At 41.4% G+C, this 17,742-nt stretch overlaps 2 protein-coding genes across 8 annotated transcripts in view; one reads left to right on the top strand and one right to left on the bottom strand.

Annotated features, from left to right (window-relative positions):
• Positions 1 to 10,824, top strand: part of PREPL (prolyl endopeptidase like) — a 31,304-nt gene extending 20,480 nt beyond the window's left edge. For 5 of the 6 annotated variants that reach the window (XM_085315863.1, XM_085315862.1, XM_085315861.1 and 2 more), the window contains one exon: positions 33 to 5,610. In XM_085315863.1, coding sequence (XP_085171989.1) covers positions 33 to 80 — 48 coding nt within the window. In that variant the 3' untranslated portion in view covers positions 81 to 5,610. Of the gene's footprint in view, positions 1 to 32; positions 5,611 to 10,346 lie in introns of those variants that run through there. The other variant, XR_014897125.1, reaches the window with a different exon arrangement.
• Positions 3,270 to 17,171, bottom strand: SLC3A1 (solute carrier family 3 member 1). Of its 2 annotated transcripts, none has more exons than XM_085315868.1 (10): positions 16,462 to 17,171; positions 15,093 to 15,272; positions 14,226 to 14,380; positions 12,994 to 13,119; positions 10,819 to 10,938; positions 9,466 to 9,590; positions 8,641 to 8,839; positions 6,777 to 6,956; positions 4,524 to 4,640; positions 3,270 to 3,710 (listed from the first exon to the last, which is right to left on the bottom strand). In XM_085315868.1, the coding sequence occupies exons 1-10, from the start codon at positions 16,886 to 16,888 to the stop codon at positions 3,270 to 3,272; spliced, it is 2,070 nt and encodes a 689-aa protein (XP_085171994.1). In that variant the 5' UTR covers positions 16,889 to 17,171. The 2 variants fall into 2 exon arrangements, with proteins under 2 accessions (XP_085171994.1, XP_085171993.1); XM_085315867.1 differs by having other exon boundaries at positions 6,810 to 6,956.
• Between the last annotated feature and the right edge of the window lie 571 nt (positions 17,172 to 17,742).

The raw sequence follows: 17,742 nt of genomic DNA, 5'->3' as shown, positions 1-17,742 counted from the left end.
TGTTTTGTAATAAAATGTTTTCATTGTTTTAGACTGCAAGACACCTTGCTTTTCTGAACAAAGAACTTGATAAAGAATAAGGTACTATCTGCAACATTACATTACATCGAATCCTGCAAATAGCTGATTGATGTACACATTGACCACCTGAAAAACTTCAGGTCAGATTTGTATTTGTATGTAGAGTGGAAAGCTCTTCTTTCCTCTTGGATCCCTGCTTTCTGAGGATAAGCAAACCAGAAATTAAAAGACAAAGCTGTGTGTGGCATTGGCTTATAAACATACAAACTGTTAAATTTTTCCTGCCAGATAGTACAGAAGTAGCCTCCTGCATTAGCCAGTTAATTCAGGACAGTTCTGTTCAAAGCAAGGAGTGCAACACAGTACAAACAGAGCTGTAGTGCAAAACAGTTGGTGCTGAAAACTTGAGATGTGAAGCGATATACATTGTACAGGCAGCCATTCTGATCTAAGATTTSTGTTCCCAGAGAGAATTTTACACAAGGCAGTAAAACTGATTCATAGCTCAGTGATCTCTAAGCAAAGCAATCTTGCATAAAACAGCTGCATGTTCTTTTATTAAGATAGATGCCTAGTGCACACCTACCATCAACAACTCGTACAAACTTCGGTGATGGAAAACTTAYGTGGCCATAAGGTTCTCAGACAGAATCACAGAATGGTTGAGGTTGGAAGGGACCTCTGGAGATCATCTAGTCCAACACTCCTGGCTCAAGCATGGTCACTTAGAACATGTTAGACAGGGTTGCATCCAGGCAGATTTTGTATATCTCCAGAGAAGGAGATTCCACAACCTTCCTAGGCAACCTGTTCCGGTGGTCTGTCACTCTCGCAGTAAAGAAGTTTTTCCTCATTCAGACGGAGCTTCCTGTGTTTCAGTTTATTCTGTTGCTTGGCACCACTGAAAAGAGTCTGTCCCCATCCCCTTGACACCCTCCGCCCCCCCCAAGGTATTTATAAATGTTGATAAGATCCTCCCCCTCAGTCTTCTCTTCTCTAGGCTAAACAGGCGCAGCTCTCGCAGCCATTCCTCATAAGAGAGACGCTCCAGTCCTCTAATCATCCATGTCTCTCTAGTACTGGGGAGCTCAGAACTACTCCAGATGCAGCCTCATCAGGGCTGAGTAGAGGGGCAGGATCATCTCCCTTGATCTGCTGGCAATCCTTCCTAATGCACTCCAGAATACCATTGGCCTTCCTGGCCACAAGGACACATTGCTGGCTCATGGTCAACTTGTTGTCCACCAGCACTCTCAGGTCTTTCTCTGAAGAGCTGCTTTCCAGCAGGTCAGCCTCCAGCCTCTATGGTGCATAGGGTTATTTCTCCCTAGATGCAGGACTCTGCACTTGCCACTTGCTTTTGTTGAACCTCATGAGGTTCCTCTCCGCTCAGCTCTCCAGCCTGTCCAGGTCTCTCTGAATGGCAGCACAGCCCTCAGGTGGATCAGCCACTCCTCCCATCTTGGTATCATCAGCAAACTTGCTGAGGAGGCACTCAGTCCCCTCATCCAGGTCATTGATGAAGAAGTTGAGCCCTGGGGGACGCTACTAGCCACAGGTGTCCAGCTAGACTCCACGCCACTGATGACGACCCTCTGAGCTCTGCCTTTCAGCCAGTTCTCAATCCACCTCACTGTCCACTCGTCTAACCCACACTTCCTGAACTCAGCTAGAAGGATGTTATGGGAGACAGTATCAAGAGCATTGCTGAAATCAGGGCAGACAACATGCACTGCTCTCCCCTCATCTACCCAGCCAGTCACTCATGGAAGGTTATCAGATTGGTTAAGCAGGATTTCTCCTTAGTGAATCCATGCTGACTACTCCTGATCACTTTCTTTTCCTCCATATGCTTGGAGATAACATCCGGCAGGAGCTGTTCCATCACCTTTCCAGGGATGGAGGTGAGGCTGACCAGCCTGTAGTTTCCTCAGTCCTCCTTCTTGCCCTTCTTGAAGACTGGAGTGACATTGGCTTTCTTCCAGTCCTCAGGCACCTCTCCAGTTCTCCCGGACCTTTCAAAGATGATGGAGAGCAGCCTGGCAGTAACATCTACCAGCTCCCTCAGTACTCATGGGTGCATCCCATCCAGGCCCATGGATTTGTGGATATCAGGTTTACCTAAATGATCTCTAACCCGATCCTCCTCAACAAAAGGAAAGTTCCTTTCTCCAGACTTTCTTCCTTCCCTCCAGGCTCTGGGATTCCTGAGGGCTGCCCTTAGCAGTGAGACTGAAGCAGAGAAGGCATTCAGTAATTCTGCCTTCTCTGTATCCCTTGTCATCAGGGCCCCCACCCCATTCAGCCTCTTGTTGCTGACATATTTGAAGCAGCCCTTCTTGTTGTCCTTGACCTCCCTTGCCAGATTTAATTCCAAATGGGCCTTAGCCTTCCTCATCGCATCCCTACATACTCTGACCATGTTCTTATATTCCTCTTAAGTGGCCTGTCCCCAAAACAGACCCTGTCCTTCCTTTGTATCACAGAAGCCACTAATGTAGGTGCACTAAAAGCAAATCAAAACACACAAATGAGTGGGACATTCAGCAGAGTTGTTTCAGTTGCTTCTGAACTGCAACAGAGACATACGCACTTTACCTCCAGCCTTCGAGTAGAAAAAGAAAAATAWAAGCATGCAAATGTATTCTAATTCAGCATCGGGGCGGGGGGAAGATCCATTGGAAATTCAGTCTTGAGAGCAGTCAGACATCCTTAGCCAGTTTTTGTTCTTTTTCATACTAACTTGAGGGTATTCAGAGCTGCCAGGAGAGTTAAACCATCAAGACTTTTACATATTAGTCTTACTAGCTTTTATTTATTTTAACAAATCCAGGACCACCTCTTTGTAAAACTCATAGTAAAGCTACAAAATTAAGAAGAAATACAAAAAAAGAAAATACAAGAAAAAACTAAATACCAGGAATTGTAAGAAGCAGCAACCAGGAGCCAACTGTTTTGTTGCCCTCACACAAAAACACATACTTCAACAGGCTGCTTTATTAGGACTGGATTACTTTTCTTCTCCACAGTCTCTATGGGAGACTCTAGACAGTGATCTTTGCTCATACAATACTTTTTCCTTTTCATCACCAACACAGGTACAAGACAGTTAGGTATCAAATTTATTTTCTAGGCTGTTTATTTTACACACAAAGGAAGTTTGAAAAGCCACTGAAAATTCTAATATTCCGCTAACATTTCAGCATCTTCTAAATTAATATGAGAGCTTGTTTATTCTACTCTTGCACTTAACAGTTCACATAGAGTAAATTGAAGGCACTGGAATAACATGCTTTCTCTGCTACAAAACAATTTTCTTGAAAAGCTTCCATAGTATGAACAGGCTTTTCTGTTTTATATTCAAGGACCAGGCCTTCTCCCATTTCAGTTTTAATTCTTTCGGTATTGACAGCTTTACCAGTATTGCTAAAATTAGTACTTAGTCTTATAAAAGCTTCAGATGGGAGGTTAGGAACTATGGCTTTCAGGTCTATAGTTGATTCCTGCCCAAAATTGAGAACCATCATAAAGACTCTGTCTAACCCATCTAACTCCCTCACATACACAAAAACATTACTGTCATTCCAGATGTAGCACATCCAGCCTCGCTGAATGGGTAGCTCACTGCTGCGAAGTGAAGTTAGCTCTCTATACAAATTCAGGCTCGAGTTGGACGAAGTCTTCTGTATCTGCAACAAAATCATCACAGCCATTAACAGGGTTGTTTCTTTCCACTGCATATTGAAAACACTATCTACACAGTCCGTTTAGAGCATACCTACTGGAGTGCAGTTTTGACAACTGCATCTCTTCAACTTTGTCTGCTAATTTCACTGAAAAAGTGTTTGTGCTCATGCTCTGCCTTAAGATTTGGGTAGTGACAGAGACAGAGGTAGGCCAAGACAGACACTTTCATTGACACTGCTTCTTCCCCCAAACTGACCCTTACAGTATTGTTTATTCGGCAGAAAGCCACAGTGCTCCCAAAGACTTGATACTGAACCTTTCTCACCGAGTCTGATCTGCTGAACTCACAGGATTTATTTCAGATGTCTGGGACTGGTCAGCACTGTAGATCAGTAAAGTGTTTGACCCACTAGTCAGTTGCCTTGAATTTTTTTTATTATTGTTATTTTCTTATGTTAGAGATGGTCTATGCTAGTTTCTTGTTGCAAGGACAGTGCTTTCTATATTATTATAAATGAAAAAAGACAAAATTTCAATTTAGTATTAAAATCATTAAAGATTGTTAAAGAATCAAATCGCCACATCTACCATATAATTGCAGTTGTTTTGCTTAAATGAATACAGATGAGGTAGACTCCTTGCTGCAACGATTTCCTTTTCTAAATTGTTAGGATTCGGTGCCTTTTTATTGTCCTCCCTTGGGTTTTTATTAGCTACTCTGGCAATTCCCACTAAGTAAAAGAAAGCAGAGCAAAACAGATCCATTTATTAAAATATTTTTAGTCTATTGGTTTGTCACACATATAAATACCTACTTCAACATTTACACTTTGATAGTCAGAGTTAACAGGTAACCAGCTACTGTTGCCTTCAGTAAAGCCAGCATTAAATTTGCCATCCCACTGCATGGGAGATTTTTCTGGAAAGGTCACCTAAAAAAAAAATATATATATATATATATAGTGATGTTAGCGTCATTACCAAAAAGTTACTTCATTTGTTTATATTGAAAACTCATCCATTAAACTGAATATCCTCAAATCTTCCACACCATCACCACCTTATTTATTGTTTGTTTGCTTAAATTAAGATCTACCAAGGAGTATGTAATCCTGCTCCAAATCTAAAGAGAGATGATGAGAAAACAAGAATATTGTCGGTCACTGAAATGAAGGAGAATGGACGGTTATGCCTATAGCACTGCTAGCCAAAATGTTGAATTCATAAGTGAATCTACTAGAGCTGCGTCCTCTTGCTAGAGGTGGTGGGATAAAAGTTTGATGACAACTATGATATTCCAGTAAATACCTAAATATGCAGTTACTGAAAATACACGGCAATGAGTCCTAGGGAAGCTGTGCTGTAGCAGTAACAATGTCCAATTAGTAAACACTGTTCAGTGTCTGTTCTTTTATAACTATTACCCTTTTCACTTCAGATATACTTTAAGCTTGTTTTTGCAAGAGGAACAATTTGAACAGCATTATTTATGTTTGAAAGATAAAAAAAAAATTACAACTGTGGGAAAGTGCAAGAACTTGAAAAACAGTTTTTAGCTGGTTAAGAAATGTCGATATAAGAAGTCTGAAGTTCTCATTTTGAGCAGTTCAGAAAAATTTTGAAAAGTCTTCCTCATTTTTATTGAGGAGCTTGCCAAAAGATCTGGCATTTAATAATTTAATGATATCAGAGAACATAAAATATTTTGCACATACTTTGACTGTTTGTTTTCTGTGAAAATTGTTTTTTGTATAAAGGGCACTTTCCAATACAATCTGTCAGAACAGCAGCTCAACAAAAAAGAAGTTGTCACTTCACTTTGTGACAGTGTAAATAATGGGTTTCTCCCTTTAGTGTATTCTGAAAAGCAGGAAAAAAATAAATCTTAAGTCTTCAACGCTGGTAATGCTCCCTTTCATCTTTACCTCTTTTAGTTTTTCTTGAGTTTCAAATACCAGGGCTACAAACTATACCCTGAGCAAACACTCTCCATCTTTCTAAGACAACTATTAATCAGGGATTCTTCCTCTCCAGATTGAATAAAGAGTGATTTTGCTTAGTTACAAAGCTCTTAACCACAGGATAGCCACCAAGAGAGAAAAACAAGGCAGAGGGTGGGGGGAAGCCACTTTCTGAATCAGAGTCCCATTCTGTCAGCAATAATCAGTAGTAATAAGAAAATACAGGAGATATTTTGACCAAGTTGTTTTTCAGAGAAAGAGACAGTTTTCCTAAAGCAGAAAATCATTTCATCAGTTTGAATCAGATGAACCTGGAGATGATCCTGCACTCCTGCAAATGCCTCTTTCCCTTTGGTACCACACTAGCTGGTAAACTCATCAGAGGCTGCCTCATTCCATAAAAGCGACTTTCCACAGTGAAAACAGAACCTCTCATCAGACCATGTTCTTGTGCTCTTAAACAGAGTTTCAAAAGGCAGAACTGAGCTCTTCCCTTTCAGGCCTTTCCTTTTCCATTCATGCCAGTAATCCTTTGCCAAAGGGAGAAAACAGTGGTCAGATATGGTCATAGAGGAGACAAGAAACAACAGGAGGAGAACACAAAAACTGAGAGTTATACAAGTCAGCCCAGTACAAAAGGCACAGCAATTTTGTTTTCATCCCTTGCCTTTGAATGGTCTGAATTCTGACTACTTCTGTAATCTAACAAATACAAACATCCTGCTCTGTGTTGCAACTAACCATGACCAAATGAGGCTGCAGGCTCCTAGGCTCAGGTACCTAAACATTTTATAGAAAGGGATCTAAATGGCAAGTCAAAAAATCCTGTGTGACAAACAAAAGCCATCAGGACATGCTAAGCAGTGGCTTGTCTGTACATCCACCCCTTCCTGGAAACCTCTTCAAAGCCTGGGCAGCTTAAAAARGACCTCTGTCTAAGCCACAGTCCTTTTGCAAAGTCAGAGCTGAGCAGTCTCCAGGAATCAGTGGCTGTAGCTATGCTCTCAAACAACAGGCTTCCTTTAAAACATATAGAGAGATCGTACTTAGTTAATCAAACAAAAGTTACGATATTTCTGAAAGTTCTGTCACTCAGAAGTGAATAACAACAGGAACAGAGTTCATGAGCTCTTCACTTACTTCTTCTGATGCAGTATTTTCCATTCCTATTTCTTCACCATAGTAAGTTATAGGAGTACCAGGAAGGGTTAAAAGCAGCATGTTTATAACATTGACGTACTCCTTTCCAATACGAGATGAAATCCGAGCGCTGTTAGGGTTTCCAACCTAAAGAAAACACAATTTAGTTAAACATATAAGATTCAAAGTAAATGTGAAACTAGTTTGAGACAAAAAACATCCATCCATTTCAGGTCAAATACCATTCATATACATCAAAATGAACAGAAAACGAATCCATTTAAACTGCCATATCTTCACATTGCCACATTAGATAATTGCAGCCTATCTTCCCTTGTAAAATGACATACACTAAAAATCACTGTATCTAGATAAGTAACTCCAAAGAGTGTGTGTTGGCCAAACGCGTGCATAATCAAATTCCATAGTTACATTACTGTTACTATCACCTGTAAGTGATAACAACAAGAGACTGCCCTATCAGCACCATTTTGAGAAAAGGACCTTACCACTTAAGCAATGTGTCATAGTGTTACCTACTTTACAAAGCTAATAGTTTTTTCTTTTATTTCACCTCCAGGCCTGTGAGTGCAATTATCTTTACTTTGGTGTCGGTATAAACTTCCACTCAAAATAATTCAAATGCAGAAGGTAGAAACTCTGCCAGCACCACAGCAGGCAGAAGTGAGGGAAAATAAATAAAATATATATAATATATATATATATAATATTATATATTATATAATTATATATATTAATAATATAATATATATATTATATATAATATATATATTTTATATATATATATAAAATATATATATATATATATATATATATATATATATATAAAAAATATATATAAAATAAATCAGCCAACAGAGACTTCCTTAATACAGCTTCTCCCCAGTTACAGTTCTCCATGAATTCTGCCACTGCTGTGTGGAAGAGGTGCTTCTTTGCAGAAGAGGACTGCCCTTACACTGCAGCTGTGAAAAAGCTTGCAGCCGCCAGGGGAAGTGCCTTAAAAGTAGGCACATTTGAGTAATTTGGATTGAAACAAAAATGAAACAAAAAACACACATTCAATGTAGGAAGGGATACGATGAGCCATGCAGTGGCTGCAACCCGCCGTGGTCTATGTATGGGCTTGCAGCCTCTCTAAAAGGCGTAACAGAGTGGAAAGCTCCTTCTAACATGCTCTTGGGAATTTTGCCCCATCTTTCTTCTAGAAGGACTGCCTTGAGGATATAAAAAAAAAAAAAAAAAAAAAAAGAGAAGCAAGTTTGAAATGTAAACAGACCTGTTTCCACATTGCTTTGACATAAGTGACCAAAGCCTGTAGTTTCTGTGCATTGTTCATAGCTGATCTCTCTCACGTGTCCTACACATATTTTATAGCATATATCAGYAAGGTTTTAAAGTTACTGTCCTCCGCTGTCTGCTCTGTTCTTTTCTGTCCTGAGGAGGTCTCCAGAACCCATTGCACTCAGCCAGTTTATGGCTGAAGATAATTATACAAATCCCATCTTCACTGGCATTTTCAGCTAAAGCCCCCTCCTAGGTTGGGGACACTGAGGAAGAGGCATGATCAAACACTCCCTCATGTCAGCCTTGCAAGGGTGCTGCAACCATTCCTGAAGGGCAGGATAGACAATTAGGGCAACTAATTGTCATGACAACTGCTGCACCTAGAGCAGCAAAATCTTATASAGTTATCAGTTACAGCTCAGCTATGAACTCAGATTGCCGCTGATGCTGCTGAAATCCATGTGGCAAAGGGGAGGTTTCCTATCATCTCTGCTACAAACAGACCCTTCCTAGAAGGTCTTACCGCCCAGTTTGGCCATTTTCCTTCAGGCATGCTTTTGATCCACAAGTTGACAGCTTCAAAAATACTGTTACCCGATAGATTTTTCAAGTTAATTAGGTAGAAATTGAAGGGAAAATCCGTTTCTTGGACAAAAGATGTTCCATAATACATCATCGTTGCTTCAGTGTCTTCCTTGTCATCAGCATCAGAACTCATAAACCTACAAGAAGTGCACAGGTACCTTTTTTAGCTCGTTCCTAATTTGTACAGAGTTGAAGGAAGCTAGCTAGGAATGGTGCTAAACATACTTTGAAAATAACAGAGCTTTGGCTGATGTCTGCTCCTCACACCCAAGGATTAGAGAAACTTGTATTTTGTAAAGCTGACAATATTAAGGGGAGACATTTCTTGTAGATTTTTTACTCAAAAATTGCCAAGAGTCAAAAAAAAAGTCAAGAATCTGATTTAAGGATTATTTTTTCAAAACCATACCCACATAACTCCATTTTAACAACTTGAGACTATGTATCTGACATGAATGTATTATTAATACTACACAATAAATAAACCTCCTGGGCTTTAATTACAGTGGTACTGCAGTCCCAATGGTTGCACGTTCTGCTTACTCTTATGCAGCCCAGATGCATACTAGAGATATCTGGGCCAATTCACTGCACTCTTCCTTCCCTCGCATGTTAGGGAGGAGATAGTATGCCTATGTACTGCTGTTTGCATTTGATGAAGAAAATACTGTACRTATTTTGTGGCATGTGTTTTTTAAAAAAAAATTATTTCTGATGAGAGGGTGATGAACAGGAAAAAATCATTAGCCATAATAATCATTACCTGTATCGGCCAGGTTCACTGCTGAATTGATCCATGGTGTGGCGGAAGCTACGGAGGATATCATGCATACCAACTTGTGTGGTTGTGTAGTCATGGTAGAGCTGGGAATAGGCTGTGATATCCTCCTTAAAGACCAAGACAATATTCCCAATTAGCCCGCCAACATTTTACAGTTCTGAACCACTCCAAATTCCTGTTCTTTTCAGGGTGCAATGCATGAGTCCAAATAATTTTAACTAAAATGAGTTTAGCACACCAAGGCAGCAGTGAGATAGCTCATACTTTAAGTGCTGAGACATCAATTTGGTAATTTCTTCTCTGGAAGAAAAAAGAGCCATATCTCAGTATATCCCATGAAAACCCACTCGCTTGCTAGCTTAACTCACTGGCTAATGTACTAAGAGAAGTTAGAATTATTTCCAGCGAAAGCACCTCACTTTCTGATTACAAAAAGTTACTTCTACAATACTAGCAGCACAGATCTGAATTGCACTTGGGTAACTCTTCACTGAGAGATACCATAGCACTGGGAGAGGAGGGCTGGTTCTTTTGGAAGCTGTCCAGCAAAACAAAGGATCCACTCTCAGCACGGACCCACAGACCCCGTTCGCCGCTGCGGGCACAGTAGATGCTGTGGTGACACACCAGCTTGGAAACTGGGAGAATGTTGTGGTAACTTTCGGAGGCAAGATTTGTCTAGCTGATCGCTTCCATGCCAGCTCAGCAGTGGAACTGTCTTAGCGCTGGTGCTATCGGCTGACACCATCAGGTTCACAATCTCCATAAAGGCAAATAGCAGGAATACCAGATTTCACGCTTCTGAACGTGTCATCCACCTGTCATTGTAGCATATTGCCAAGATGAGGTATTTTGTTTTTCAGGTTCCTACTAGCAACTTAGAGGAAGTATGTGCTAGTGACCGCTCTGGGAGCTCAAGTTTGCAACAGAGTTTTGAACTTACCTACTGTAACAAAGTCAACTGATAAACCATTAAAACTCAAAACCCAGGTCTTACTATACAGAAAAATAAATAAATAAATAAATAAATAAATATTTCAGGCAGAAAACTCAAATCAACCATATCAGAACAGAAGTCAGGATTCTCCTCCCACTTGCTGTGTTCCTGCAGGCAGGGCCCCGCTCACAGTGCTCTTGCTCCCCTACAGCCCCAGACCAGACCAGAGCAAGCAAGTCCCTAAACATGCTCCTGCCGCAGAAAGCCTTCAAGCAGCCTCCTTTCCCAGGGGGCACCTCACTCACTCTTCTTAAAGCCACAGTTAAGAAGGAAAGCAGTGAAAACTCTCTGCCCTAAGTGGGAGAAGAAAAAAGAAAAAAACAGAAAATATACATTACTGGATTCTGGGACTTGTTCACTTGAGGCTCATTTCTTAGATGTGTTGCTTCTAGAAGAAATTTAACAGTGCTGAAACTAAATCCATCGATTCCTTTGCCAAGCCAAAATTTGATAATATCCTAGGCAAAAATAAAAGTTGAGAATTCCAAGTGAGCCAATCCCATTTGAAATACGTTCAGTTTTCTTTTTAAGTAGTATATACTTACTAGGAGGTATTAATACTTCAAATGTTACTAAGAATTACTAAGTGAGATGTATTGAATTAGAATTAACATCTAAATGGAGCATGTCTTACTATTTCATCCACTATTAAAAAAAAAAAAAAAAAAAAAAGACAAGTCTAACTTCTCCCTTAAATTCAGGAGACCAAAAGTCAAGCTCACTAAAAGTCATTCAAAAAATTAGCCATCAACATTGAAAATATGTGCAATGGCAGGAATAAGGGCGAGTGGAAAGATGGTGTTTAGGGAAGTGTCTCTGATGTAGAGGTTACTAGGGGAGTTTTTCAAGGATCAGTCTCAAGGCCAGTCTCATTTCATGCTTTCATTAACAAATATGACCAGAAGCATTTTATTTCATTTCTTAACACACTGACAACACCYCCAGTGAGGGCAGAGCCCCCCTAAAGAGAGGCAGTGACACAGTCACACTAGAGTTGGGCAGCCTGAAAGACTACCACCAAAGAAATGCACCAAAATTCAGTAATACAAAGTACCAAACGCTTAGGGCTAAACTCAAAGCCTTCCTCTGTAAGCTGGCAGATAGAGGGAGGAGAACAGTGCAGCTGTACTGCCACGCGGGGTATGTACGACTTGGGGGGGGGGGGGAGAAGCATTCGTGTCAGACTCGCCAGATTCAGGCCAACTTCCAAAATTTTAATGAATTCTGCAAGGTCTGCTGGGAGACTTGCAACACAGTCTCTCTCCTCTATAAAGTTGTCAGATATGTAGATAGACCAAAACTCTTAATTCTTGCTTATCTACAAGTAAAGGTATTCCTTTTAATTGCCTCACATGAAGAGGCAAACATCTCCTTGATAAAGCTAGGCATCCTCAGCTCACAGTTGACTGGCTAATTAACAGCTCCTTGTGTCAACAAGGAGTAAAATTGCTGTCCCCTCGGGTGATTCAGATGTATTTCAGCACAAGCTTTGGWGCAAGAGACAGTGTTCCACATTGGTCCTTCCAGTAATTGTTGTGCTTGGTACAACATCCAAATGCAATAAAYGCCTTCATTTATTTCATTTATTCCCTGCTAGCTCCTGATGGAGACTAGACCAATGGCAAATAACTGCTTTGAGGAAGCAGTGGTCTTAGACTACTTGACTACCAGCATCCATCTTCAAAGCAAGTAACAACAGTCCTAGGACACAGAAGGGGGAAGTATTTATGCCATTGTACAAGATTCTGCCCAGATATCTTSTCTGGTTAAGTTTGTTTAATTCTGGCTATTGGCATTTGTGGAAAAAACCTGCCCTATTTAACCTAGCAAAACAAAAGCTGAAGGGGGATGTTATCAGAGCTGAAAAACAAAGAAGCATAGGCATGAGTGGGAAAACTATGTAAGCTGAAGGACAAGTTTGGTTCATAGAGAACTACATATAAACTGTGAATAAGGTTAGGCTGAGGAGTAGAAGGCTCCARCAACATCAGTGTAAAGAAATGTTAAAATAGCCTTTTAATGAGAAGAGGAAGGGAACTCTTTTTCAGATACAATATCCTAGTCCAAAAGCCTATCAAGATCTTGCCAGGTGCTTGTGAGAGCAGGGGACTTAAGCCAGCAAAGGGGCACCTTTCTAGACCTACCAAGGGTCAACGCTGCAACAACACCCACTGCCAGTGCTTAAGGCCAATTTTATTCGGGATTTTTTGTTTGATTGGTTGGAGTTTGTTTGTTTGTTTTTTTTAATTAAGACAACTTGAAGCAAGATAGCTGGATGCATTATAAGATAACGCTTGAATTTTTCTTATASACTTAATGTTCGTCTAGACACTTCAATCTTTCAATTGTTTGCACAGGCTGTAATCCTTGGATTAAGTTCYAACTAGACTGTCACTTGTGTAACACAAAATAACCAAATCAAGTGTAGAAGGGRCTGCCTCGCTACTGGAGCGGCAGTAGTAGTCTCTCTCTGGGCAGAGTGTAGTGCACCATATAGCGCAGCRCATACTTACATGGATTTCTTGTTGGACAGCAGGGTTGTGAAAATTTAAGTCTGGCTGTTCTTTCCCAAACTGATGAAAATAACACTGCTTTCTCACATCGTCGAGCTGCCAGCTTGAATTCCCATAGACACTCACCTGTTTGTATGAGAGGGGAAGGAAATCAGAACTCAAGTAATTTAAAAAACATTTACTTGCATGCATGCTTTAAGATATGGCATGTTACAAGCATAAAATAAAGCATAAAGTGCTTAATTAAGGGACTAAATTTTGAATTGATGCTTATTTATTTTTCATACTTCCTTTTTCTGGTTAGTAGCTTTCAATTTCAGTTGTGCTTTGCCACATCTGGTGCACACAGCCTGTAGATGCTTATGGATTTTGTGATCACTTTTTTTAAAATGGACTTTCACTAGGAATTATTAGGGATAGAAGGAGAAACATGGGTGGGAAGATTTTCTTAAAGCTATTATTAAAAACAGCTTTCAGTTTCTGCAATCTGCTATCATCCCTGTGAAGCTCCAAACAACAGTCAATATTTTCAAATGTTAAATTTTTCATTTCATTGAGAAAGACTCCAGAAACTAAAGGTAACTCTTATGACTCTAGTTAAGTTAAAAAAAAGAAAACAAAAATTGAGGCTGGCTATGACAAAACATGCCACAGYTCTGTTAACTCCAGCTCAAGCTGTTAAAACACACAAATTCCTCTCATACRCACATCAGTTTAGTTTCCCAACAGATACACAGGCAGATTTTACTGTTTTCACCAGAGGGCAGGAAATGGGCAACCCAGTTCCTGGCCTGTTCACCTTCTGGAAAAGGGGGGGGAAAGCCACCGCCACGCTGTTCTGCCTCCCTCCACCCCAGCTGCGACTCGAGCAAGGCTAAGAGGAAGCCTCCAGAGCAGCGTGCCTGGTCGCCAAAGGTGGGGACTGAGCGACTCGTGCACAATTACTCCTTTGGCTTTTATAAAGTGAAGATTTAACAGCCTTCTGTTGTGGGKTTTTTKTTGTTGTTGTTGTTATTTATTTACTTATTTTTAATCTGTCTGAAGTAGGAACCCTGCACCCTTTGCTGGTTTAAACCTTAATGCACCCAAGCTCATTTAGTAACTTCTGCTTGTACCTCTGAAGAACCACGCATAGCCTAGCCTAGGTTGGGACCTAGTTATAGCGGTTTTTCTTACATTGTAGCAACCTGCAAACCAGTTTGTGATGCACAGGAGTCCTCTCCCGTATTTACCCAGTTGTTTGGAGGAGCGACGGAGCCGCCAGCCTGYGCGCAGTCGTGCCACACGTAGTAGTCGGTGTACTTTCCCGTCCGATTGCGACTCAGCTGAAACCATCTGTGTTTGTCACTCGTGTGGTTTGGTATTAAATCCATTATCACCTTCAACCCTTGCAGATCACACCAGGAGAAAGATTGAATTCAGCATCTTAAGGCAAAGCTCACWTTTTTTATGGCGGCACTCCGGGCGCTTCCCCGAAGTGGCGTTTAGACGCGAGGGGACAGAGGGCGCGCAGCTCYCTGCGCTAGCACAGCGCTGGGGACAGGCGAACACACACAGAGAGACAAGCCGCTCTGGACTACAGTCCTAACCAACACAGCCATGTTTCGGGGACTGGCAAACCATCTGCCACTCAGCCCCTCAGAGAGGAGACACCTGAGCAAACCCTTGGTCCAAGRCACAGAGGCACCAACCAAGGACGCGACTGCAGGAAGGAAACACGAGCCCCCTCCCACGCTCGTAGCTGCCTTCCTGCACTCTCCAGAAAGCAGCCGCCCATAATAAACTTCCAAGTCCGAAAGGAGCACGTCTCCAAACACGGATGCGCCAGGGCGTACGGGTGGTCTGTCACCCGCCGCCCCGGCCACCCTCGCAGGGGACCGTGCCCTGCAGAGGCAGCAGCAGGCTGCCACCGCAGGGCTCGTGCTGCCGGGCAGTTAACGTGTCCCTGCCGCTGGTGCCTCCGCTTGCTGCTGCTCAGCGAGGAAATGGCCAGAGGCACACGTTTAAATACCAGATCCTAACACCTAATGCTACACGGTACTACTTTTATACGTGCATTTCTTTTAAATAGATTTATTTTCATTGTAGCTGCAGTTTACCTCTATCGTGTATAGCTGCAAGCAGGTTCTCAAAATCACTCATTGACCCAAACATGGGGTCAATGTCGTAGAAATCTTCAGCACCATATCCCAGGTCTTTTAAGGGGGACTTATAGAAAGAGGTGAGCCAGATGGTTTTTATATTCAAATACGTGATATAGTCCAGTTTTTCCTGGATACCTATTTAAAAGAAAAGGACATTATCTGTTTACAGAAGACAAATTATTTTTGTTGAAAAAAGTTTGCCATGGGCTCTTGAAGATGGAACATGAATCTTTTTTATATATATATATATTTTTTCCCTGAGCTTAGATAGCCTGAAAGTCTTGAAACTTCTTCGAGGGGAACATGAAATCACAGATGGAAGCCATTCAAAGCCACTTGTAAGGATAATAAAGCAGGAATTTAAAAATATCAGATCCAAGCAGCTTCCAGTTTGTATTATAAGAGTATTTATAATGTCAGTTATTAAATGAAATTTAACATTTATTTCTGAAAAACAGACTCCAGTATTTTATTAAAATGCAGCAATTGGATTACTTTCCCATTTCAAGGATGTCAATTAATCCTCAGAGTACATAAAGGTAAGACCTTTATGATATAGAAAAAAGCATTACGAGCTTTTATTTTTCGGTAAATTGAAAGTCTCATATCTTCCTTATACGTTACTACTGAGGTTTAACTACAGAAACTTCTTTTCACTTCTTGGAAGAGGATATTGCACTCTAGCGCTTTTCTGTTTACTCTTCTTACCATAGTATTGAACCTTCTCCTTCTGAAGCATGCACATGACACTGCCACACTCCGTCTCAGCTAAGTTACTGATACTTGGCATTGCCTGTTGGTATCAGACGAGCCTTCTCAGTGCAGTCAGAAGAGCTCAAAAACCCCACAGCTCTGAACCAAAATAAAAGTAATGCATCTCTCTCTACTCTTACTTGGCTAGTTTGATTTTTCTCACTATTTTTTATAGAGAGACAGCCAAACCAGCACGACAAAGCATTCAACACCGCACAGTCTCGACCTCCGTTTCGCAGAGAGATTTTGCTTTGATTGCAGTTGTGCTGCCGACTTCCCTGGGCCCCACCTCCGAGCATTCATTCCAGCTGCAGGCTTAGACTTAACAAACTCAGCAACAAGCTCCTAATGGGATCCACTCGTGACGACGGGAGCTCACATCAACGATGAGTCTTACTCTCCTCTCCAGTCGGGCGGCTTTCTCTACTGGACTGTGTGTATATATACATACACATATAAAATACACACATGCACACCCTCACACCTATCTATCTACGTAGACAGGGTACAAACACATACACAGCCAGCACACAAACAAGCGGCATCCAGCTCAAAATACAAATCTACCCACCTTTCAGATCACCATTCCCATCCATGTCGCTATCCTTAAAAGAACGAGGATAGATCTGGTAAATCGGACTGGCTTGCCACCAGTCAAGGCACTTGGGAGACAGAACAACAATTGCGATGGTAGCACACACCAGCAGGACCGTGGAGGCAATTATGAGCCAGAAGAGAATCTCTCTGGTGACTCTGTACCGGGCTTGACTGGAGAACTTCAGCAAGACTTCCTTTGGCATCCCAGCATAGGGCTCCAAAGCTGGCTCCTCCAGAGCCACAGGGTTCACACCAACAACACAGGTTTTGGGGATTTCTTCTCGGCTACTGGCATCGGTCCCCTTCTCGTCGAAACTCTCGTTCTGAACAAATCCGTTGTTCTCCCTACCTCCTTTCTCGCCCAGCTCCATAGGAAAGCTCTTAGCTTCCTCGTCACCCATTTTAAGCGGTATGTCTTGTCCTGGGGAATCTTGCTGCAGCAAGGAAGGGTGCCAAAATACCTTTGTTCGGTGAAATGAGAAGCTGTGCAATTAGCATCTGGGTTTATAAATAATCCCGACCAACTGGTCAAAGTTCAGAAGAGACGAAAGGGCAAAGTGCTCCTGTTCTTCTGCATGATAAGCATCTCCAGCAAGATAGCAAACACAATCGCATCGCTGTCTTCCCGAAAGGCAAGCTTATTTCTTGTGCCAACTGAGCAGAGTTATGTTTGCTGTTACTCTCTCCAACATACTAAATTTGTCTTGCTTTTGACAGCAGTGGAAAAATTTCAGTTTTTAAACCAATAAAAAATTAATATAATACACAACTTTCCAGACTGGTCATGGTTTCTTCTGCCTAATAAAATAAGAACAACATTAATGAGAATTTAAATACGAACAGCAAGAACAAGGTGTTGACAATTTCTGGCCCAGAAGCAAAATACAAAATAAAAGATACAAAAGCCTGTACACTTGGTTTTTCACAACTTAGAAAAACAAACCCCAAAAAACTCTAACTCAAACCCAACCCACCCACAGCTGTTAAGTGGTAACAACGAAAAGACACATACCGATCCTGCAATTCACTGCACCCAGTGCTGCACCCAGGGCCGTCCCCAGGTCAGGATAGCTCTGCACAGGCACAAGCTGGACCCAAGCGAGAGAAACGCACTGCTGACTATTAACATTCCCCACACATTACTTCTAATCTTTTTTTTAAAAAAAAAGAAGTTGTAGAGAAAGCAACCTGCTCCTCCTCCGCCATCTCTGCTATTCTGATCACGAAAAAATCATTGCCCAAGGTTTAGAGTGCA

Source organism: Rhea americana, unplaced genomic scaffold (genome assembly GCF_003343005.1).
Source record: "Rhea americana isolate MKP2758 unplaced genomic scaffold, rheAme1 scaffold_44, whole genome shotgun sequence".
NCBI lineage: Eukaryota > Metazoa > Chordata > Aves > Rheiformes > Rheidae > Rhea > Rhea americana.
This window is presented reverse-complemented; position numbering and strand designations above follow the sequence as displayed.